Source organism: Apteryx mantelli, chromosome 6 (genome assembly GCF_036417845.1).
Source record: "Apteryx mantelli isolate bAptMan1 chromosome 6, bAptMan1.hap1, whole genome shotgun sequence".
Taxonomy (NCBI): domain Eukaryota; kingdom Metazoa; phylum Chordata; class Aves; order Apterygiformes; family Apterygidae; genus Apteryx; species Apteryx mantelli.
The window spans coordinates 13,084,254-13,107,719 of record NC_089983.1 but is presented as its reverse complement, the minus strand read 5'-3'; the positions used below and the strand labels follow the sequence as shown (position 1 = coordinate 13,107,719).

At 38.5% G+C, this 23,466-nt stretch overlaps 1 protein-coding gene across 9 annotated transcripts in view; it reads right to left on the bottom strand.

Moving 5' to 3' along the window:
• The window catches only part of PARD3B (par-3 family cell polarity regulator beta), a 440,403-nt gene that overhangs the window by 198,645 nt on the left and 218,292 nt on the right, over nt 1–23,466 (bottom strand). For all 9 annotated transcript variants that reach the window (XM_067298774.1, XM_067298775.1, XM_067298776.1 and 6 more), the window contains 3 exons: nt 21,563–21,702; nt 20,675–20,803; nt 6,357–6,542 (listed from right to left, as the gene is read on the bottom strand). In XM_067298774.1, the coding sequence (XP_067154875.1) occupies nt 6,357–6,542; nt 20,675–20,803; nt 21,563–21,702 (455 nt within the window). The remainder of the gene's footprint in view (nt 1–6,356; nt 6,543–20,674; nt 20,804–21,562; nt 21,703–23,466) is intronic.

Here is a 23,466-nt window from a genome sequence, read left to right as displayed (position 1 = left end):
CATCCAAACCTGCTGCCAATAACAAAATTGGGGTTGTGCCATCTCAAGTAGCCTGTGCTTTGAAAAAAGACATTCAGTTTCACTGCCAGGATTAACTGACATTTGTAGGTGTAATAAAATTGTGGACACCGCTGTTTGGTGATTGAGGAGTCCTATTGCTATTGTCATGATCATCTGTGATTGATTGATTTCTTCTCATATACACGTGTGCCATGGACTTTCCTCTCTTTAACAAGAAAATAAAGTCTATTTAATTAAAGAGACTAGAGTCTCTTTTAGAGCTTGTTAAGTTCACAATTAGCAGGTTGGCATCAGACCACAAAGAAAGAAAAAGGGGTAAGAGACTGAAGAAAACCAGTACAAAAAGGGCAGTGGAGAACAAATAGCAGGAAAGGAACTTGGATAGAAAAACACTCTCTTGGTTCAAATGAATTGGATTCAATCATAGGCTCATTATGTATTCTCTGTAAGGCACTCGTCCGAACTGTTTACATATCTCATACATCTGAGTAATCCAAAATATATATACTTTTCAATTTTTATTTTTTCTGTCACTATGATGTTCAATTAACTCTTCTAGTATTACTGCCAAGTCTAAGTGATCTGTGCTAAAGTGAGTTACAGTAGTGGTGACAAATCCAGTTTTCTTAAGTGATATTTTTAATGGAACTGGGTATCACGCACGTTACCACAGCAGAGTACGAGTAGCAAGAGGTGCCACAGTGCTGACGAGCAACAGCATGGACCAGAAAAGTAAAATCAGCTGGGAGGGGAAAGAGTGCAGAAAGACAGAACTGGAGGATGAGTCACGCAACAAAGGAGGATTGAGAGAGAGAACATTTTTCTGGGGAGGGTTTGGGAATGAAAACAGCAAGGCCATTTGGAAAGGAGACCGAAACCCCTCCCACCACTCTGCTCAGTGTTTTATGCCAACATAAATTTACATACAGCCAAAGTCACTATGTTAACCTCACCCTTCCTCTATGTACAACATGATGCCATCAGACACGCTAAAGTTGAGGGAGAGAAGAGTTAACATTGTCGAACAGGGAGTTTTATTACTTGCACATGTTGCAATTCCTTTGTGCTCTATCAAAACTTGCTGAAATGAATGGAGCCATTCATGGCAGCAGGGGTTTGGAGAAGAGAGGAGTTTATTTTTTGTGAGTCTCTATAAAACTTTGAAAATTTTACAGGTCTTCATGTCCCTGCTACGGCCCCACTGGCTCCTGGATTCCTTTTTTTCCTTTCTGTGGATAAACACCCATGTACAAATACTTGTTAAAGTTTCTTACAAAAATAAATACAAATACATTTTCAAATGCATCTTAGCATGACTACATTTTTTGAGTATGCAACTATCATGAATACAATGCATATTTTTAATGAATCATTGCAGCCTCAGAAACCTCTGAATTCGCCAGTTCTTTGAACTTGCTTTGCAATTCTTCCATATGAGAATATGTATTTCTTTACATTTTAATAATGTCAGTTCTTAAAGAACTACTTTGACATGCCTCCCTTCTTTCCACCCTGTCACATGCTCCACTTAAATGCAAAATTCCATATTTATGACTGGGGGAAAAAAAGGAGTACAAGCTTTACTAATGCTGATCGACCACATTTGCTATGCCACTGGTACATGGTAGGCTGGAAGACGGCTGAGCACTGTTGTGGCAGATGATCGGGTGGAAGTTACTTCACAAAGAAACTTTCTGCAGTTTTAAAGACTGAAAAACCCAAAGTCTAAACAGCTTTCAAACACAGATTTGCACATCACTGGTGTTATGGCCTGGTTTAGAAGACTGAACTGCAAGACAATCTGCTTGGCTCAAAACAAGCTAAATGTTGTTTTAACACATTTTTTCTTTCATCTCTGAAAGGTAGGCTTCTTTGTGGCTTCTGAGTAGAAAAACAACATTTGGCATTTCAGCAAAACAGTTTTCAAATGCCATCTCCAAAACTACAAGTGAGCTAACTCTCATAAAGGGGGAAGTTAATATTCCCTTGCTTATTCAAACCTGGGGTTTGTGCAGAGGGTCTCAGCACAGGCTAGAGCCTACCACCACGTGGCTACCAGAGCCAGAGACAGCCACGAGATGCCCACACTCTCCCGGCAGAGCAGGGAGACGCAACGCCACGCTCCTCACGGAGGTTCGTTTTTATCAAAGCACACCTCGTTGTTCCCCCAGCACATCAGTGACATTTCTCTGGGAAGGAGCTTTGCGATGGCATTTATCGGGATCACCCGAGTCCTCATCCACTGCACGCAGCAGGCAACGTTCATTGCAACAGCACTCAGAAGTCCCAAGCAGGCTCCAACCACGCCAGGCTTGATTTGAACAAACGCACACATAGAAAACATCCTCCTCTTTATAATCATGGCTCCGCCGCGCTTCAGCTGCAGTTGGTAGCAAATACCTGATAATCAGGAATTTGTCACAACTGAAAAGCCAAGACGTCTCAAGATGAGTCAAGCTGAAACCCCTGCAGTTACCGGGCAAGATGATGCATTTAAACTCAGTCAAATGTTCACTGGTCTTCCCGTGAAAGGCTCTGCATAATTACAAATATCAAGTGTTCTGGTAACACCTTTCTCAGAGCTGATAAAAACCAGACACACTTTAAAAATTACAAAAGGAAGTTAAGAAGGGACATGAAGGTACAATCAGTGAAAGTACGTATTTTAATCTTGCAGGATAGAGTATTAGAATTCCAACTAAAAATATTAAGGCCTATTAGTTTGTTATTTTTGGTAGCCAGAGTAGTGAATAGCCACTGGGTGTTACTGTATGACTCAAAAAAATGCACTGGTATTTCTAAAATCTTTAACTAGCACACAAAACCATAAAGTATAAAATTAGTTTTAAGATTTCAATTTTCCCTTACATTTTTCTCAAATTCCTTACTGAGCTTTACAAAGCTACTAACACATTAAAGCTAAATCAACGTGCTAACATTTTGAAAAAAATCACTAAAAAAAAGTTGGCCTCTCTTCAGACCTTCTGTTCAGAATGATAACAGACAACACCAACCAACCAAAATTATACATAACTCTTTCTCTAAGAAAAAAAAAACCCAACTGGTGAAAGAAATTTTATGAAATTTGGTATATCAAAAATGCTCAGACAACATTAAATATTAGAAGGATTGCATTTACTTCAGTGCTGAAACAAAATGGATTGACCGTCTGCCTGTTACACGTCTTCTTCTGAAGACAAGTGGTGACTGTATGGCAGAGGTATGTGTTTTGGTTTTTTTTTAAATTAGCATTAAAACAAAATCAGAACAGATTTTAAACTCTAAATGCAAAGCGAGATATAGTGAAACGATTCTCATGTCCAAAAGGCAGCAAACATTATGATTTCCCCATGTCATTTTTTCCCCAAGAAAACTTGGTATGCTGAAAAGCAAATACACATGCTTAAATCCATAATACTCTGTTTCAGAGACGGTTACAACGAATAACATGAGAAAATGCTCTGGGCGACTACCAGCTGGAAAAAAAAAGTGTTTGTATTTAAAAACTGGCTACAAGAAAGCTTTTAAAATAAGGACAATAAGCACAGATTTAAATATTTATGCACACTTTTTAACATGATACAAGAAATTTTATTAATGTTAATACCCACTGATTGTTTTGTGCTATATAGAGGTCATTAAACAGAGGGCAGACAGCTATTTTCCATGCATGTGCAACAGTAACCATGGTTCTGAAGACATACTTTCCAAAATGGTAGTATTTGGAAGTACTTGCATCAAACAAAGAGGATATGAGATTTTTTGAACATAGTTTTGGTCGAAGCTAGAGCCTCAGCTACACTCTTTGCTCGGGAGCCTACATTCCGATCTTTCACTGATGAGAACTGCACAGGTATAGAGCTATAACACAGGAGAACAGGTCACAGGACTGACGTTATCACAAGACAAAATAATCTTCCGCTCATGGTGACTAACTGCAGCAGTTGCCCATTTATGCAAGTGAAGGCACAAAGTCCTACTTTATTAGTCTGGAGGCTGCTCAGGCCAAAACAAACAACTGCTCTGGAGTAACAAACGGAGAAGAGAAAGTGGTAAATGCACAGGGCTCGGGAGAGCTGTCCTACCTCTCTGCCCTGGCAATACTAGTCAGGTAGCCAGCCCGAACGGGGCCCCTGCCAGCTTTGCTGCTCAGAAGAGTGAGCTTCCTCGTGAGGAGGCCCCGGCGCTGCAGCTGGGGTGGACGATTACGCTGGCAACACAGCTGGAAAGCAAGCAAGGAGGGCAGGCTCCTTCTCTCCTGAGTAACATCAGTTGTACGAGGCAGCAGACATGCAGATAAATTGAGTTTATCCAGCCTTAATTTGGCCAGTCAAGCCCTTAACCCATTTCTGATACATACCAAGTAGATGAGTTTAGTCTCTTGAGAAAATCCAAGCTTTGAAATAACTGTGAGACTGGGACAAGTAAATAGGAGCAAGAAAGTATTAAACATTCACATCAAGGCTAAAGTCTTGATTATTGCTATTTACCAGCTACTATAAATAGATGATCATGAAAGTTTTAATGCTGTGAATTGTCTTACTCAGCAGGCGGATGTCAGTAGAGGAATCTACATAAACTGAATTAAAAGGTTTTTTTTTTTTTGGTTTTTTTTTTTTTGTTTTTACAGAAGAGAGAATTGCAAGGAATTGCTGAGATAACACAAAAGAAAAAATTACATTATGGATCTACAACAGCTAAACATACTAACCCCAAAAGACTAAAACTTTTCTTTATAATTCCAAGAAAGTTACCTTTTTCAAGTTTTATTTGGACAAAAAATACAGTCAATGGATTTCCTAAAGCTTAGGAAGTAATTCAAATAGCTTTTAATCATAAAAATGTACAAGAGTCCCCATCCTTAGAGGGAGCAGAACAAGTCATAATACTGTCATCTACCAATTTAATTCACCTCAGAAACAATTGGTAACTTCTGCACAACTAATGACATCCTCAGCCAAGTTGCATTTTGACTAGAACAGCAAAAACATCTTGAAGAAAAAGAAAAAATATATAGTTAGTGAGGTTTTTATTTTCAGCAGAAGTTAAATGCATAATCCTTAACCTCACAGAATTACTGATTTCTAATTCTTGTAAACACAAAACAAGTTTGCGTTTTGATTGTTTTCTAGGTTTGCCCACGCCACTTTGGGCAGACCAAAGGAAGTGCGGAGAGAATGCTAAATACAGAGATGTAACTCCTCTGACGCTGAGCCCGGGGCACACCAAACCTTCCCAGGAGCTGCTGTGGGGACGCGGGGCGGCAGCCTTTCCTCCTGCCCAGCCACCCCGGCAGCTCTGCCCACCCCTCGAACCTGCAGGGCACCTACAGGAACAAGCAACTCAGAGGTAATAGGAAAACGCTTTGGAAAGCAAAGAAAGAAGCTGTAGAAGACAGAAGCAGATGTGGAACAAAAAGAAAGCACTGGAGACAGGTAAAGACTTTTCTCCATATTTGGCATTTTGAAAGTCTAAACCTTACCATTTCAAACTTGAGTAAAAGGCTTCACCCTGCTCTCTTGTCTCACAGCTCTTGCAGTCATCATCCACCCTCGACACACACCCTAGATTGATGTGTGAAAGTGGAGAGCCTACAGCAGTAAGCGCTGTTAGCGCAGCACACCATGTCTTTCGGAGATGAGAAGCCTCTGCTAACTGTCTACAGACTGCCTATAAAGTCCAACACACAAATCTGACGTTATAAAAAAAGCTTCAGAAAACAAATCTCCTAAAAATATGACAGACATGCAGTTTAAGTCATTTCGGTAACCATAACTATCAGCAAAATAGTGAAATAAAACAAGTCAAAATTAAAGGAACTATCATGTTAAGCAAAAATCAACACGGATGCCCTAGCCCCCACCAAACATATGTAGAGATTCCTTGTCCTAAGCCACAGGACAGACTATTAAAACACACCATGAGAAAATGGAAATCAGGACCCCTCTGGCCTGCGCGCATTTGGAAATCCTAGCCCACATCATCTTCACTTCATCTTCCAAAGACACCAAACAGTGTGTGGGCATTTGCACTCAGAACTATGCTCTTTATTAACACATAGATGAAATATATTGTTATAGAATATATATGAAATATACTTTTATAGAATCAAATCAAAGCTTTAACCAAATGCTGTGCATTTATATACATAGTGTAATATAATGTGTTGATAAATATATTTTTTTCAAAATACACTATTTAGAATCACACTACTTTCTGAATGTGAAAAGAAAAGTAACCATCATTATCATCCCTAGAATAGTTATCAAGCCAGATTCAGGACTGAACATACAAATGTCTGAATTCTAACACAGTCTGATGTGTTTTTTGCATACCTTAAAAGCAGCACCTCCATGAATAATGGACTTGATGAAAATCCCAAGATCAGCTCCAGTCTCCCGAGATTTGTTGCCTTTTAAACTCACACCAAGTCCAGCAGAGCCAGAATCATTCAGAGGAATCTCAAAGGTCAGCTGCTCTGTGGTTTCTGGGGAAAGAATACTGCAGTTTGGCTCTCCTTTCTGTTGGGGAAAATAAATATGAAAATATGGGTGAAAAGGGGCACAGAAACAACACACAAACTAGTTTTACAAACCTACTGAAACAGCAAGTAATAGTTGTCCTTTTGAGAAAGTAACTCAAAGAACCACAGTGTTATAAAAGGCAATGCATTTGGCTGTGTTTTGGTCACATGATGTAGCCTAAAATGTTTTATTAACAATACTTAGGAATATGCCTAAATAGAAGATAAAAATAATTTAGTTCCCCATATTATAAAACTGATGTTGCAGGAGAATATAAAAACCTGACACTTATTTTAAACACAGCTGTATTAAAAATTTAAATCATAAAACTCTGTCTACTTGTAATGGTAAATCGCATTCCTCACTGAAAACTGAGTTATCTTCTTAAAAAATTATCCTTCCCTTAAAACCTGACTACAGAGGGAAGGTGGTCCAACAAAAGTGAAGGTGAGAATTGAAAATGCAGTAACCTATTCTGCATTAACCCCTTTGCGCATACTTTTATTCCACACAGATTTTTTTTCTTCTGGTATGGGTTAATCCAAAAATTTTTGCTAGATTAGATTGTTGTTTACAAGACTGCAAAGTCAAGTATCCATATCTAGGAAAAATCAGAAACAATGTTCTTTTACTATAGACTATATCTGCAGTTTTCTAATGTTTGTGTTTCTTTTTTTTCTTAAAGCAAACTGGAAACTAAAACCTAAAGAAATTCTAGCATCAAGTATTCATACTGGCATCCCGCAGAAATAAAACTAGAAAAAAGAGACCTAGTATGGAGTAAAGCGTGCATGTAAGATATTAGCGCAAAAGACCTTTTGCATCACATCCAGTTTTATTTCACACTTCCTTTCTCATAAGACAATTAATTGGTTTATGTTTCTGGTCATTTGGATGTTTTCTACTCTTTGTAATACTAGTGTTAAAAAATTAATAGGAAAAAAATCATGAAAATGGAACACAAACAGAAGCTGGAAAAGATCACTGAGGCCTGTTTTCAAAGGTGTTTAAGTCTTCTGTTAAATTACCAACTAAAGGCCACACACAAGGAGGAGTGTACTAGCTGGGCCAATCCTCCTCATACCTAATGAAGAAGGACCATTTCCAGGGAATAAGTTGCAGTTCATACAGTATTAATGAAGCTGATATTGTCAATAAAGATGCCAGCAGTACAGATGGTTTCTCAGCAGCCAGGGTAGTCCCACATATTCTTCATCTATTATACTGTCGGATCAGAAGTGGACAGATGACCTTATACGACACAAGATCGACAAGCAATGTGACCACAAAACTAAGGGCAGAAACCAAAATCCCAGAGAAACAACAAAAAATAGAAGAAATAACCCCTGAGTGTACTCACATTTATTTCACTATGCCACTTCATTGATGAGAAGCCGCTACCGGAGGCTAGGGAGAAACCACATGACCCAGAGAGCTAGGACTATAAACCTCAATCCCAAAATATGATGTATACACCATGCACAAATTCTTCCTGGAATATAACTACATGATACCAAGTCAATACAATTAACCTAACTGCCAAATATAAAATGACATAGCACTGACACTGATAACTGTCTTGATACTAGCACTTATCTCCAGGACTTGTGCTACTCATCTGTGCTCTTCTCTTTGTTCACCAGAAGCAGACAATTCTCAGTCACATATCTGGCACTTTTTTCTTAGCTGTGGATATAGAGACATCCTGAACACAATCCCTGGAAAACTACAAATTCATACTTACTACTGTGAACAATACAGAATGAAAATTCGTAGACACTCCTACTCTGACTCCCTTCAGAAGAATTAATGCTAGCACAAAACCAGAATTAATGGCCTTCTAGCATAAGCATTTTGCATTTAACTTTCCCAAGCTTTAAGAAACAGTATTTAGGAGCGATATTTTCTTTTGTTTTTTTTTTAAATAAATAAATGCTTGTCAGCTGATGTAGAACTCTTAGATTAGGGCTCCGCAAAGGGCATGTCCTGCCTGGACAGGGGACATTCTTCTCAGGTCTCATCATGGTCGCAGACACATGATGTCTCCTGAAGTCCTTCAGGACAGGCTATTTCTATTACTTCACTGGTCCCCTGGGCAAACAGTTCCTGTGTGCTGCTATTCCCAGCTCAAAGGCTGGGTGCAGAGCCAGAATCTGAACTGGCACACTGGTTCCTGTAGTACAGACCTTAAATTCATCAGAAACACTTCTGCTGCTTGAACAGAATAGCAGATCATCAATTATTTCAAGGTACACCACTAGAAGAGGAGGAGACACTAGGGATTTTTCAGCAGTCATGTGGAGAATAAAGGATCTTTGATACTTTGCCATTCAATTTCTGAAGAGCAACCACACTGCCAGCTTTGCCGGGGCCCTACTTTTGCATCCCACTCACTGATCTCAACAGCTTGGAAATTCTGAATCTAGTCTCCACAGTCTCCCCAAGAGTCTCAGGGTCTGTCGTGGGCTTTTATCTGAGTTACGTTTTCTAACCAGTCCCAGTTATTCCTTCAGCCCTAGCTTATCAGCTCTGACAAGTCTTTCTCCCCACGTTCCTATCCAATATCATTCATTCTACACTTACCAGTATCCTACTACCAGTTCTGGTTTCCAGAGCTCATCTTGCCAGATCTCACCAGGCCATTCCTCAAAACACATGGCAAAGGTAAATTCTAGCCTCCCTCCTTTCCCTCCAAATCTATTCTTCCACTTAAACCACAACACCTACATCTTGCCCCTTCCATATATTAATAGTGTTTTCCTCTTTCACAATACCATGATCATAGCAGTGAAGTAGGTTTGTTACCACAGTACATAAAGGTGCCCTGCTCTCAGGCCTGATGCCTACCTTTATGAGAACAGTCAGAAATTGTTATACAGTATTGTCTCAGTATGAACTTGCACTTTATACAAAACAGAACTTGGTCACATTCAGGTAATTTTTAATGGATATGGCTGAAGGTAAACCCCAGCACAAAATCCTGCAATTTTTTTCCAAGGAAAATTTCTTTCCAAGATGTTTTTGACAAGAAAAAAAAATCAAGTATTTTTTCATTAGCTTCTTTCTCAGAAGTGTCTGAACCATTTTACTTTAAGCTCCAAGATGTATGTTAATTTCAAGTTAAAAACCTAAGGCATTTGTTAAAACAAAATCATAAAGCAACAAAGGCAACAGGACCTATACAAGTCCCTCAAGCCAATGTATGAATCAGAACCACATAGGTGAGTCTGGTATTGATTAGGATGCTGGACTCAAATTCAAGCATTCCCATTTTTATTATTGTTCTTGTCACTCACCCACCTTGTGACTTTGATCACAAAGCCACAGTCTTCCCCGGCTGTGTCAAAACCTCAGTAACGTCGGTAATAGGGCTGCCTATAAGATGCAGGAAACAACCCTTCTGTTCTCTGTGGTACTGGTAAAAGCTCCACAGGAGCACCGTATTCAGCTGTGGGCTTCAGGAAACAAATTGGCTGGAGTCCAGAGGACAGCGATGAAACAATCTTGTTTAACCTTGTGAAAAAGAGCCTAAAAGGGGACTTAATAATCATCTTCAAAACACTTTACAATAACATTTTTCCCCCTTTTCTTTGCAGGCAATTTTTGACATATGAAATAGCTTGTTGAAATAGCAGTCAAGGAAATGTCAGCAAGACTCAAGGAAAATTTTTACCCTTGATATCTGGGGAAAAACAGACTGACTAGGTGGTCTCTCGATGTCTCCCACTATAAAGTTTACTAAGATAACAATACTACATGTAGTTTTACAGTATAACCGAGTTGAGTTTTATATTCTGATGCAAATAAATTGCTAAAAGCAAAGGAATCAAACAAGTAACCCTGTTGTTCCATGTTATATAACATTTCCCAACTTCATTTGACATAATTATTCCATGTATTAGCTCTTGTTAGTAACGTACCAGATTATTGTCTGCATGCCTGGATGTGTTATCTATCAAACTGGAGACATTAGGATATATTCAGCAAGACACCAGACATGTAGAGTAAATCTTTGTCAGTATTAAGTTTCCTCTGCTTTCTCCAGTATCTAATTTGGAATCCATAACATTTCACTACCATTTACCTTGCTACAGTTCTCAGGGAAACAGTTTCATCATACAGAAACCTCAGTAAATTTAATTTCAATTTACACAACAGCTGCTTTTAGCTATTACCGGGGAACTCACTAATCTTTCCCAAAGCCCTTCACAAGTGCTTCTTGTTCAGTGTAATCAAACTAGTCTAAAACCTCTCCTTTGTAGTATTTACATTCAGCATTACCTTAAGATCCAGGTAAAATTGATTTAAAATAATACTGAACTTTATTTAACAGTACTGTCAAAAATGAGTTACCCATGAGGGAAAGTGAATGACATTTCAATGATTTCACAAGTACGGGTAACAGGAAAGGTGATGCATGGGGGGGGGGGGGAATAAATAAATCAGTGATGAATTCATTATAAGATTAAGTAAATACTGTCTTTATTCACTTAAAATTTTCATCTCCTATTTGTTGCATGGCATTTGATAGCAAGTGCATGGATATTCAATCTGTGAAATCGAAATCTGTACTCTCTGGTACAAATACAAGATTGAAAACCTTTCTCTTTGTGGGAGAATGTGGGAGGAAGCAGAAAGAAGAGGAAAAATAGAAGAAATCAGGAGAAACAGAAATACATTACCTAGACATTTAATTTTATCCTATACTCACTAAATGGTCAAATTTTTATCCTGATACTACTGTTCTTCACAAGGAATGCCTTTTCGTTGCTGACCAAAAAAGCTCCAGCCCTCCTGAAGTTAACAGCTCATCAATTAGGCGCTTCATTTGGGCAACTAATTTCATGAGTGATGGTCCTGTTCCTAGCGAATGCAGGTATGAATGTTAATTGCTGCTAGTAACTCACAGAGCTGAATTCCTGACGCCTCTGTTTCCCTGACATTGCTAAAACACTGTCCCAAGACATCAATACTTTACAATAGAGCAACAACCATGAACTGAGTTATGGTCTGGTAAAGCAACTCCACTCCAATGCACCAGACCTTGAACTCCTAATAGAAATACTTCTTAACTCAAGATCAAACTAGACTCTGAATTCACTTAAAAACAGAATGAATGAAATGAACTGCAACATATAAATTTCCAGACCAGGAAAAACTTCTTACAGATTTCTTCAAGATCACCAGTACTTTTTACGTTATAAAATAGCCACCCAACAATCACACCAAATTTTCCCCATCACAAATGTACTATACATCAGCACTTCAGGCATTAAATGACAGTATACCACTGAAGTTATACTCTACTGCAGACATAGGTAGGTGACTTGGTGGTAATATGGTAAACTAAGAATCTTTCACATAAACCAAAGTTCAGATAGCCAAGTGATGAGACTTCGAGACTGCTAGAGCTCTGAAACAGACTGGCCTGTACCCTTTCTTTAAGGTAGGCACCCTGAGGAAAGCAAAAGGGATTTTGAACTTTTAAGTTTTACTAAGACACAAGTATAACAGAACAACTTTTTTGGGTGGGGCAGGGTGGGGAAGGGGGGGAGGAAGAACTTCAGAGTGAAACAGGCTGAAGTAGAAAAGGCTTGGCAGTGGGGAGAGTCTCTGCTGCTCACTTTGTCCTTGTTGGGCAGGTCCTTCCTTCAGCCTTGCTAAACCTTAGCCCAGAAGCTTTCAATGCCTTCTTCAGTTGTAACAAACACTAAACTCACCCCTCTGAATACGTAGGTCTTTCTTCTCTCCCCCCACTGCAGCCTGGCCACGTGCCCCCTGCTGCTTACAGGAGTCCACCAGTCTCGGCTCCTTGCGACGCTCTCCCCCGGGGCTGCACCAGCCAGCACTCTAGAGCAGAGCATCTCAGCGCCTTAGGGAAGGCGACAGTCTCCTCTGACCACAGTGCAGCAGGCAGAAGCATCCCAAGAGGCAACTGGTCTGCCTGCCGCCCAAAAATGGCCATTAAGCAGAATGGAGCAAACAACTAAACAGGTACCATCCCTTACAAGGGAAACCAAGGCCATAAGGTTTTCATCTACCTAGCTATTGGCATGAAATTTCAATAGGAATCAGTTCTGATGTTTCTTGAATCACAAGAAACACAGACTAGTGAGCGAAAATACCGAGTTTGCTAGATTTAAAAGCAGAAAACCCTAATAATATGTACTAAATAACATTCAGCAAAGCAGATGGAAAACCTTCATCTAAGAATCTCAAGACACATTTGGTTAATTGATGTTCTGCCAGCGACTATTTAATTCTTAGATGCGCATCTACACTACAGGTCTTTGATTTCTTAATTAAAATGCTATAAATAAAGGATTCTTGAAATGTTCTAAAGTTTTAGTGATATGCAAGTAAGTCTCACCAACTAATTCCCAAACTTTTAAAGCAGAGATAAAACACTTTTAGCCTTCTCTTATGTCCACAACAAAAAAAACTGCTCAGTCACCAGTACAAACAGAACTGTAACCTTTGGAAATAAAATACTGTGCATTTTATTTTCCCCCTTCTGTTTAGTCCATGGTAATACCTACTCAATATTGTGTCAATCCTCTATCTACCATGGGACACCACTTTCAATTAGTTCTTTTATTTAATCTTACAGCGCCTGTTCTCATTGACCACTGCACTTTTTATCTGTGGATTTATGATAATCTAATGCATCTCTCTCCCTGGAAAGGTTGCCTTATTTATCCCTATTGTTCTTTTGCCAAAAGAAAAGCTTAAAAAAAATTAGCTCCCATTTAAGCCAGGAAGGAAATAGCATTTGTTTAACACAACAAGAGACCTTTCAGTACCTGTCTGATGCCCTTGACCATCACACTATTATGGTCTCTCAATATGCTGGCTGCCCCTTGTCTGGCTGCTCATTTCTGATAAGAGATGCCAACTCCCTGGAGCGCCATTCAGAGCTGAGAGCAAAAGGCAAGGGACCCAGGAGGGTTATTTTCAAAGGCTTATGAAGGAAATAAGACATTTGCATGCTTTTGCAACTATTTTCTGCAAAAACCTGTATAAGTTAAAGAGCAGTATTTAAATTGCAGCACCACATAATTATTACTGGCAGAAAAGCTTGAAAAGATATCTCCTTATTTACACTATTCTCTATGTTCTTTCCAAGAGCTTAGACACAATTAAGAAATACTTTGCTGACACAATTAAGAAATACTTTGCTGACAACTCATTTATTGAATCACCATAAAATCTACACTGTATTTTGTAATGGATATACAGTAATGCTTTTCAAAATAATACCCCAAGGTAATGCCCTGCTGTAATCTTGTCACAATCCAGTAAATAACTGAAGTCATTGCTGCATATATCCATCTTTAGCACTTTTGACAGATGCTTTCATATTGGTTCTTTAAAATCACCTATATTCCATTTTGCAATAAAAACTAAATGGTCACTAATGGCACACCCTGTTAAGATAAAAAACAATAGCAAACCCAGGGAGATACATTATACTGTACTTGGATACTTTTCACATTAACATAGCACACTAAGAATTTGTGTCATATCGGATAAAATTGTTCTGTTTTGAATTATCTAGACTCCCTGGAATTATAGCTTTGAATACTGACAGAATTGGATTCAGCTCTTTATCCAAGGCATTTCAGTTTACTATTTGATGTCACAGGAGGCTTTGAAAATGGAGATCCTCCAGTTTGCTCCATATACCTATTCAAAATGCCACGGCAAGTTTTACACAAGGAAATAGTTTGTCCTTGTGAAAGAGTTTTGTCCTAAGTAATAACTCAACGTGGCACTGCTCCTCAATGCTTAAAAATGCAGTCTCACATAACCTTTTAAGTTACATAACTGTAGAAAATAGAGGGAGACAAATTAGCAAGTTATGTCCTAAAGTAAGATATGCCCTATGGTGAAAACACCCATCCCCATCCCAGCAGTGAGCATTAGCCATGTGCTTAAGCACCCTGCTGAGCTGAAGCCTTATGTAGTTAACTTCCTTCATCATTTAGTTCCTAAAATCTTATCGTTTACAAAGATATGGGAGACTGCCTGGTATTTTCAAGGGTGAATTTAGGATTGCTGTTACTGTATGCTTTTGGAATATATTGCAAGCAGGCAGCTCACAATATTGTGATGCACAAATCCCACTCTTTTCTTGGTTGATTTACTGGTTACTGTTTTAAAAGGAAGTTAAAAAAGCACTAGGCAGGGTGTAATTCTTTTATGTCAACTTCAAACCTTAAATGCATGCATTTTACATTAAGTCAGTCCTAGAAAAAATTTGCATGGACTCTAAGGCACAGAGACTTTTAAATTATTTCATATAGTATACAGTACAAATCTGGTGATCTGCGTAGATGGCACAGTACTACAGCTGCCAAGGAAATTTAAGAATTACCCAAAGACTTAAGAAAAGTAAATACTGTAAATGTGGATAAAAGGATCTAAGACACATGAAGACTCTGCTTCTGTTGAGAAACAAGTTTCCAATCTGAGGTATACGTATTTCTGATTTCATAGACTAAGGTGTGCTGCCAAACAATTGCTGACAGCACCAGTGTTGAACAACTGATGCTATCAAGTAAACAGATTTCATCTCCCAATGCTCTGAGGCAGGACTCCTCAGAACTTGGGAGCTTTGGGCAATAATCCTATAAGCAAATACAATATCCTATGCTATGGGTAACATCATGCTTTTCATTCCTCATTTGTCTCCACTCAAAATTTTTCTTTACCAGCAGGCAGAGCACCACTGGAGGTTCTTGCAGGCAATGAGTGCTATCATCCATAGGTTTGGGACCACTCTTTTGAGGCTCTTCATATTTGCTGGAAAATAGAAGACTAGAATCTCAAAGCCAAATCACTGCTGGATTATAACGCTTATAAGGCCTTGAGAAAGAAAGCAACACCAGATGGAATACAGTTTCTGCAGCCCTCGAGACTGATGGTCATTAGCTCATAGAAAAGCACAACAAACATGTCTGCCGTCTTGATAGCTATATTGGTACCTAACAGTGAGGGCTCACTCCGCTATTGCAAAATGATAGATCTAGGTGAGAAAACATGTTTAAAATACTTGAATTACTCAAGCAATTTATTCCACATTGGAAAGGTTGGGAGACCCTCCAAAAGCTGGAAACAATAAAAATGATGGGGTACTTTTTTGCCACACCTTCTGTCCACAGGGACAGGCAAGAAAGTTCCTCATGCTGTGATTCCTTCTAAAGAATAACCTCTTACTGCCTCATATAAGCAGCAAGGCAACTAATTAACTGTGCCTCAACGCATACTTGCCAGTACTCTAGGCCACACTAAATATAAGTAACCATGCTCTGAAATAATTACATAATCAATGAAGGCTGAAAACCTTTGAGGTGCTGCACTGCACAATGCTTCCACGCTAAGAAGATACATTTGCATAGACACAACCAGCACTTTCTCAGCTATTCTAGATAAAGAGAAACTACAACCCCCAAACTAGCCACTCTCTCTCAAAAAATTCTTGGGCGCAGGTGGGGAGAGGTTTTGTAGCTTCACTGTTTGCAAAGTAATTCAAGATGAAGGGTGCCATGTGTGTTCATGATTTCCTTCTCTTTATCACGTAGAACAATTCGAGAACTGGATCTCATGTATGTTATTAAAATCCAATATATGTATATTGACCTATTTTTCTAACAGACTTTTTTCCCCTTTGAATAGAGACAGTGCAAGAGAGAATTGGTAATTGCTGGGATTATTTTGTGACTGAAAGCACTTGTCCATTTCAGGTTAATTGGGCATTAGAATCACTGCCTTAACCCACAAAAACAGGTGCAAAATCAGTTAAGTCCAGGCTGAAATTTCATCTATTATTTCCTGCAGATAAAAAGGTGAGAAACAATTAAGAGGAAGCAATAGAACATAAGCTTTGAATACTAAAAACAAAAAGGACAACACTTCAGGCATACAAGAAGTTCTCCTTCAGGCACAGAGTTCAAGGTAGTGGAAGGAATTAATTAGGAGAAGACAGAAACATAAAAGTTAATCACATGGTGAGCAGAAAAAATGCTTAATTGAACTTGCCTGTCATCATGCTTCCTTCCATTCTGTATAGTACACGCGTAAAAGAGAATCTGAGTTAAAGATCAACAGCTACATTATATACATGGTTGTTCTTTTAGCTTTTGTTGTAAAAATGCTGGTTTGCTTCCCTTCCTCTCCAATTCGTCACAGAGAATGTGCCAAAAAACCACAGAAATAGCGATTACAACTGAAACCGATAAGTAAAAAAGCTATCTTTAAAACAACATATAAAGTATAAGTAAAACTTACAGTATGTATGTGTTCTAACTTCAAGAAAGATGCACCTTAATCTTTTCAGTGCTTTATTATTTCTTGCAAGTGTGGTAAAAGGACACTTCTCTGCCTATTTGCATAATATCCCCTAGCCTGAATGCTCATTAAAAGTACAAGAATATCTGCAAAAGAAAGGGGCTAAGAATTTCATAGGGCCACAGCATGGAATGGGTCACACCAGAGCTAATTCTCATTCAAGTAGCGTTGCTTTTGCCAACGGGGGGATGCAGGAAGAGGAGGGGAAAGAAGTGATCTTTGTATCATTATTAAAAGAAATGCTACCTTCAGACCACACATTTTTTCCTGGAAAAAGACAAGATGCAACAAACACATGATCAAAACACTGTGTTTTCTGGACAGAATAGAACAGCAGCCACGGTGTGACGGGCATTTCATTTACTTTGGTAACAGCTGGAAAATCCAAACCTGTTCAGTGGAGCCAGTTTCTCTCTGTAATCTTAAGCATCCTCTAGAAAACGATCAGCATTACAGTTTAAAACCCAAACGCACCTTACAGAATGCACTAATCACAGGCCAGTCTGTAGACAGTGGTAATTAAGTGAATCAAGATCTTCCCCTGAGTTTTGGAACCAGCTCCTTACTCAGCTGTTACATTGTCAACAGCTGGCGTGAATTACTAGTAACATTTGGCTAACTGGATAATAAGGAGGAGAGCCTGTGGTTGGTCCAAATTCTACTTTACTGATCTGCTTCAGTCAGAAAAAAAAAAATCTCATTAGATCCTCTTATTCTCCCAACACTAGAAAGATTGGGCTTCCTATTTTATTCCCTCATTATGTGCAAACAATGTAACTGTATGACTCTCAGATGTTGCTAGGGCTAGCGTAACTGAAGCCCCAAATCACTATAATTTAATAATGCCCTTTTGAAACACTGATTCATCTTCACTCATATCACAGCTCTCTCTTGGCTGGTGGTAAAGGTTTGCTGCTCTGAATATATTTTTCTACTTGCTCGCAATTCATCAGCATATACCACAGTAACAACCTCCCCAAACTCTGCTTCCATCTAGCTTACTGAAGAGAAAACATTCCTGAGACCAAGCTTTCTCCAAACAGCTGCTTTGTTATGAGGGGAAGACAAACTATATTATTATAGATCCACACAACGAAATGCCACCTCCATTACTTTATTTTGTTTGCTTTGTGCCCATGCAGCTATCACATTCTTCCTAAAAATCAATGCAGGAACCAAGTTCAAGGTGAGCAACAAGCTCAAAAGTGATTTTGTGCATCATCTCTTTAGGGTCTAAATTCCAGTGGCATCTTTGCCGCAGGAAGCCGTGGAGAGCGTGCTCATTTACTAAGCAGCCTTCTCCTTTTCCTTATAACAGGTAATGGGGAAGCTAAGGAAAACATCTACTCAGATTACATTCAAGTCCCCGGAGAACTGCTCTAAGGAAGAACAAGCCTGATATCAGGCAACTACTCTATTATTGCCAGGCATTAACACCCCCTTCCCCGCGCCCCCCCCCCCCCCATGTGTGTTTAGGTAAACACTGCATGCAACTTACGTAGTCTGAATATGCAGTTACAGCTGTCCTCGAAAACTACTGGATAATCCACTGCCTTTCCTTCCAAAAACAAACATTTAAAGCATTGGCTTTTTTCTCCCCTTTGATCAAAACAGCACTGTAACTTTTGAGGTAGTAGAGGATTAGTCTAATGCAATATTATGGATAAAGCTAAAAACAAACAGAAAAGCTAAACCAATTAAAAAAATTTTTTTTAATCTCTATTAAGACTATTTTCAGATGTCTCATGATTTCTATCAAGCATCATGTTCGTATCAACATCTGGTAGCTTAGTGGTACAGCAACCCACACTTTTGCAGTGAGCTACCAAACAGATGTTGCTGGAAGGTCTGGAATTTAGAAGGACTGGTTCCATAAAATTATCTGATGTACTTCAGTAACTTGCATTTATATTATATTGTACTTGATTGAGCTAATAAGAAATACAGAGCAGTATTAGAATTCACATATCATCACTAATACCGTGAGGGCCACCACCAGTGCATCGTTCTTTCACGGAAAAAGATATCTAAGCGAAGGTCAAGCCAGCAGGATAAATGTGGCTACCTTCAGGATCTCAATCAGGCCAGTCAAAAGTAACTCACCTTTTGAAAGGTAGTTAATCCTTGCTGTAGGGGCTAGAATTTAAGAGCAGGCATGTGTGGCACGTAAAAATTATAAATAGCTTTTACATTTCTACAGCCCGTTATTCCCACCCACTGTTACCAGATTTCCAAGATAATTTGGAATAAGATGGTAAAGAATAATGCTGGGGAAAGAGAAGAGAGAAAAGAAAATACACTTAAACTCCCACACTTTCCAAGCAATGTATTTTATAACTTAAAACACTATAAGGAAAAAAAAATTGTTGATGGGTAGCCTTATAAAAAATAAACCTTTACTTAGGAGAGCTGGTGGAGAAAAAGAGATCCTAAAAAGACAATTTAGTACTTCAGACTCAGAAACTTCCCCCACATTCACAAAGATACTGGCTACACAGCTCAAGGGCTTTCTAAACAGAGCCTTACAACTTAGCTACTTTGGGAACTACTGACAAGGAACACCTAATTCCAGCCCTGTCCCAGGTTAATTATTCTGCTATTATTTATCCTCCTTAAAAATTGCTCAATCGCAAAGGGAAAGGAAAATGAAAACAAAAATAGCTTTGTTCAGGCACTTCACATGTGCTCTACGTCAGGAACGGATGTACAGGAAAAAGTGGCCACCAGCTGCAGAAGAGAAAAGGGTCACGTGAGAGAACCGAACCTACGCTACCGTTTCCGATCCTCCTGCAGGCACCAGGCACCCACACCTCAGCAAGGTCCAAGCAATAACAAGAAAACAAATGGCAAACTGTTAGCAATGTTTTGTGAGAAAACATACTGGTGGATTGTTGTAGAAGACCATGCTAACAGTTTAAAGCAAAAGGAAAAGCAAAAGGGAGAAGGCATCTTCTTGAGAGAGAAAAAAAAAAAGCGGTTTGTGTTCTTTAAAAGAGATAAAGTGAGACAAAAGCAGGAAATGCTGTCCTTCCTTTATCCTGAGGACTTCTTAATGAAAGGTCAAGTATACCCATCAATCAAGATAAGGAAGAGGCGACTAAAGAGACGACCTTCTTTGAGGGGAAACAAGTATGTATCAGATAGCACTTTTGCATTAATGTAGCCTTCCTATGTCTATTTGAGACAAAAGAGAACACAATTTCATCCTAACATAAAAAAAGTGAAAACTGAGCATTTAAGATATGCTCTTGCATGATTGCTTTTATTCTATTTTTTCCTATTAAGTCAAAGAATAGCAGCCAAGGAAAAGCCTACTTCCAGAATTTGTGAGGAATATAATGGATTTCTAACCCTCAGCACTCAGGCAGTTTGGTTTCCCAGGCTTAGAAGATGCATCACCCAGGGGGCAGCCACCGTCATTAGTTACTGATAAGCAACAGGACTCATTAGAAACACTTCAAACTTCTAGGTTTAAAGGTTGTTGCTTTTTTGAAAGAGAATCCACTTTCCGTCATGCTTGACTTCACAGTTACAAACTTCATTTACAATATTCCTCTTTGAATTATGCTTATGATGTCACTTCTAGGATGAAAATCAAATTTCACGGAATTGTATCTAAAGTGGCTAAAATCAAATGTAAATACTTTTCAAGCACAAGTCTTATACAGTTATCCTTCATTGGCTTTCTCAGCCAACAACAGTTCACTACTTTTTCTTGGGCCAATTTTAAAACATGTTACTCTTCCTGGAGAGTGGAATTGAACTAATTCTAAGTTTACCAGCTCTCGAGGTAGAAAGGCGTCCTCCTGGCGAGCCACAATCAGAGACACCGTTTCGCCTTGTTTTGTGCTCCTCAGCATAGCTACCAGCTCCTCCTGGGTCCTGCCAGCGATGTCCCGTCCATTCACCTAAGACACAGAAGAACAAAAGACTTTAAACATGTCTCTTTTTTGTCATTTTCCCCTTACCCAGGACAGGTGTCAGTCAGTGACTGAGAGCAAAGAAGAACTAGCAACAGTTCCCTCACTGCTCTCCCTCTGGCCCTGCGCAAATCACTTAACCTTTTTTGCTCATTTTCACCATCTGTTAAAGCAGGTTTGTAGTACTTACCCACCTTGCAGGGGGTTTTTGAGGCTTAATTAGTTTGCAAAGCACTTTGAAGATGAAAAGTACCAAAACAAGACCTAAGTATTATTAAAACTGTTTGCCTTAAGAGCTTTTTGAGGTTACTAAGTAGAAGTAACCCATTAGATAATGAGAGTGTACGTCACAAGAGATCTGAACATTTTAAACGGATCAATTTTAACAAAACTGCCTTAAAATGAGCACTTAAAAATCCTGAACATTAATCACAGATTTTTTAGGACATGGCTGCCAAGGCAAAACATGCTTTCTTTCTAAACTGATATTTATATGCTTTAAGAACCAAAATATTATCAGATCTCCCCTTGCTCAAACAGCCCATGGACCCTTCTGAAACAGCTCACCTTTCTCCAAATTGTGGTGTAACACAATTATTGACAAACAGTAAGAAAGCCATGGGCCTTTTTACTAAGGTCAGTAATTTTCACCATATACATCAGTAGTAGGTATAGGAAATAAAATATACATGTAAAACCCAGCAATCGATACTCAGCAACGCAAATAAAATGAATGCTTATTCTAACCTCCAGGATTCTGTCTCCTGACTGTAAACGACCATCTTTTACTGCTGCACCTTTTGGTAAAATATTCTTCACAAAAATAGGACCAGGCCCATGTACTGAAGAGTCTCTGGTAACCACAGTGAAACCAAGTCCTTCTGGACCTAGAAGATCAGATAAAGAATTCCCAGCATAAATTTCAACAAACAAATGACGATCATTAAAATAACTAAGTAATCAATGTCAATAACATATATATCACAGACACTCGTTCAAGTTAGCTCTTAAAAACAGAAAGTAAACAAAAAGCTGTAAACATGAGCATATTTTCCACATGGCCTAGAGAAGAACTATATCAATGTCAGAACACATATGTTCAAACCCTCTTGAAAGAGCGACAAATGGAAATGCTTTTGGGTAACTCGCATTAAAACAGGAGTTCCAATTTGTTCTGTATCAAAGACAATACCTTTTCTTTAAGTGGTTTTAGAATCTGCCTTCATGTGAATGTTGGTGTATCCAAGCAATCAGAATTGCTTAGTTATGAGCATAAACATAATTTCGCTGGTTTTATGAAACTTGGTGAAAAGTGGACAAACATCATGATTTGAATGCCAAAACTGCAGACTACAGACATGCTTTAAGAAAGGACAAGTGGTGTTTCAAAGCTGCTATTAATGAAGTCATTTGCAGCTTGGAAATAAACAACTCCAAACGTTAATAGGTAGATGTTTTAACAAATAAAGAATTAGGTAGTAAAATCAATATTAGCTGGTATTGATTATAAACTACCAAAATCACCCAGGAATAGCAGGGTCCATAGAAATCTCTTTATATTGAGCAGTTTGATTGCTAGTTACGTGATAGTTTCTGGAGATCTCATCATGTCAGTATCACATTCCTATCATTTCTAAAAATATAAATTACAAGTTCAAAATCCAAAGCATTACATCTAACATGGGGAAACTCTGAAGTAGGTTTTATGTTAACACAAAGCTTAAGAGTTCAGAAGTAAAAATGAGTGATTTAAGTTAAGAAATAACAAAAATTAAGAAATGACAGCTTGATTACACTCATTATGTGTTAAAAGAATAAAGTTAGACATTTTTAAAAAGGACCACTTCTAGCATCAAATTTAGCTCTTAGCCAAATCAGAGAGAGAAATTAAACAGAAAATATAAATGCTAATTGGGATCTGCTTAAGCACATTTTACTAGATGTGCATAAACCTGCTGTTCCATACGAAGACAGACATCTGCATGGAGCAGCAATTAAAAATATACACGCTAAAAGGGCAATGCTGATAGCTAAGTAACTACAGATGTAAAGAAAAGGATCATACAAAATAAAAAGGGGAAGGACACAGGTAAATCTGTGGTCAACCTCCTGGACAACACGAAATAAAGGGGAGTATATACAAACATATCTTTAAAAGAATGTCACAAAAGTACTGGTCAATTAGTAGATATGAATCAAAAATAATAAAGAAACAGCAGCAACAGACAGTTTAAACTTTTATTCTGTATTTGCAAAAAAGTCTATACTCATATCACATGTTGTTAATGAAATACTTTCCACATATTCAGGAATGGAGATATTTTAAAATCTGTAGGTCCAGATAACATGCATCCAGAATTTACAGGAAAGCCAACTTTTGAGAACATTACTGTTAACATTCCTTCAACTTTTGAAGCAGAGGAAATTCCCAGAGGGCTGGAAGAATACTAACGGTGTGTCAGTGCTCACGGCCCTGTGATGGTCAGTATTTTATTTATTCAGCTAGCTTTAAAAAAAGGCCATTACTAAAAGTTTGAAGGTGACATCAAGGAGGAGATGGATAAATAATAAACAACAGGGGATATCCCAGCCAGTAAAGAGGGATAAATAACAAATATGAAAAAGAGGTCACAAGAAGGTAAGAATGATCA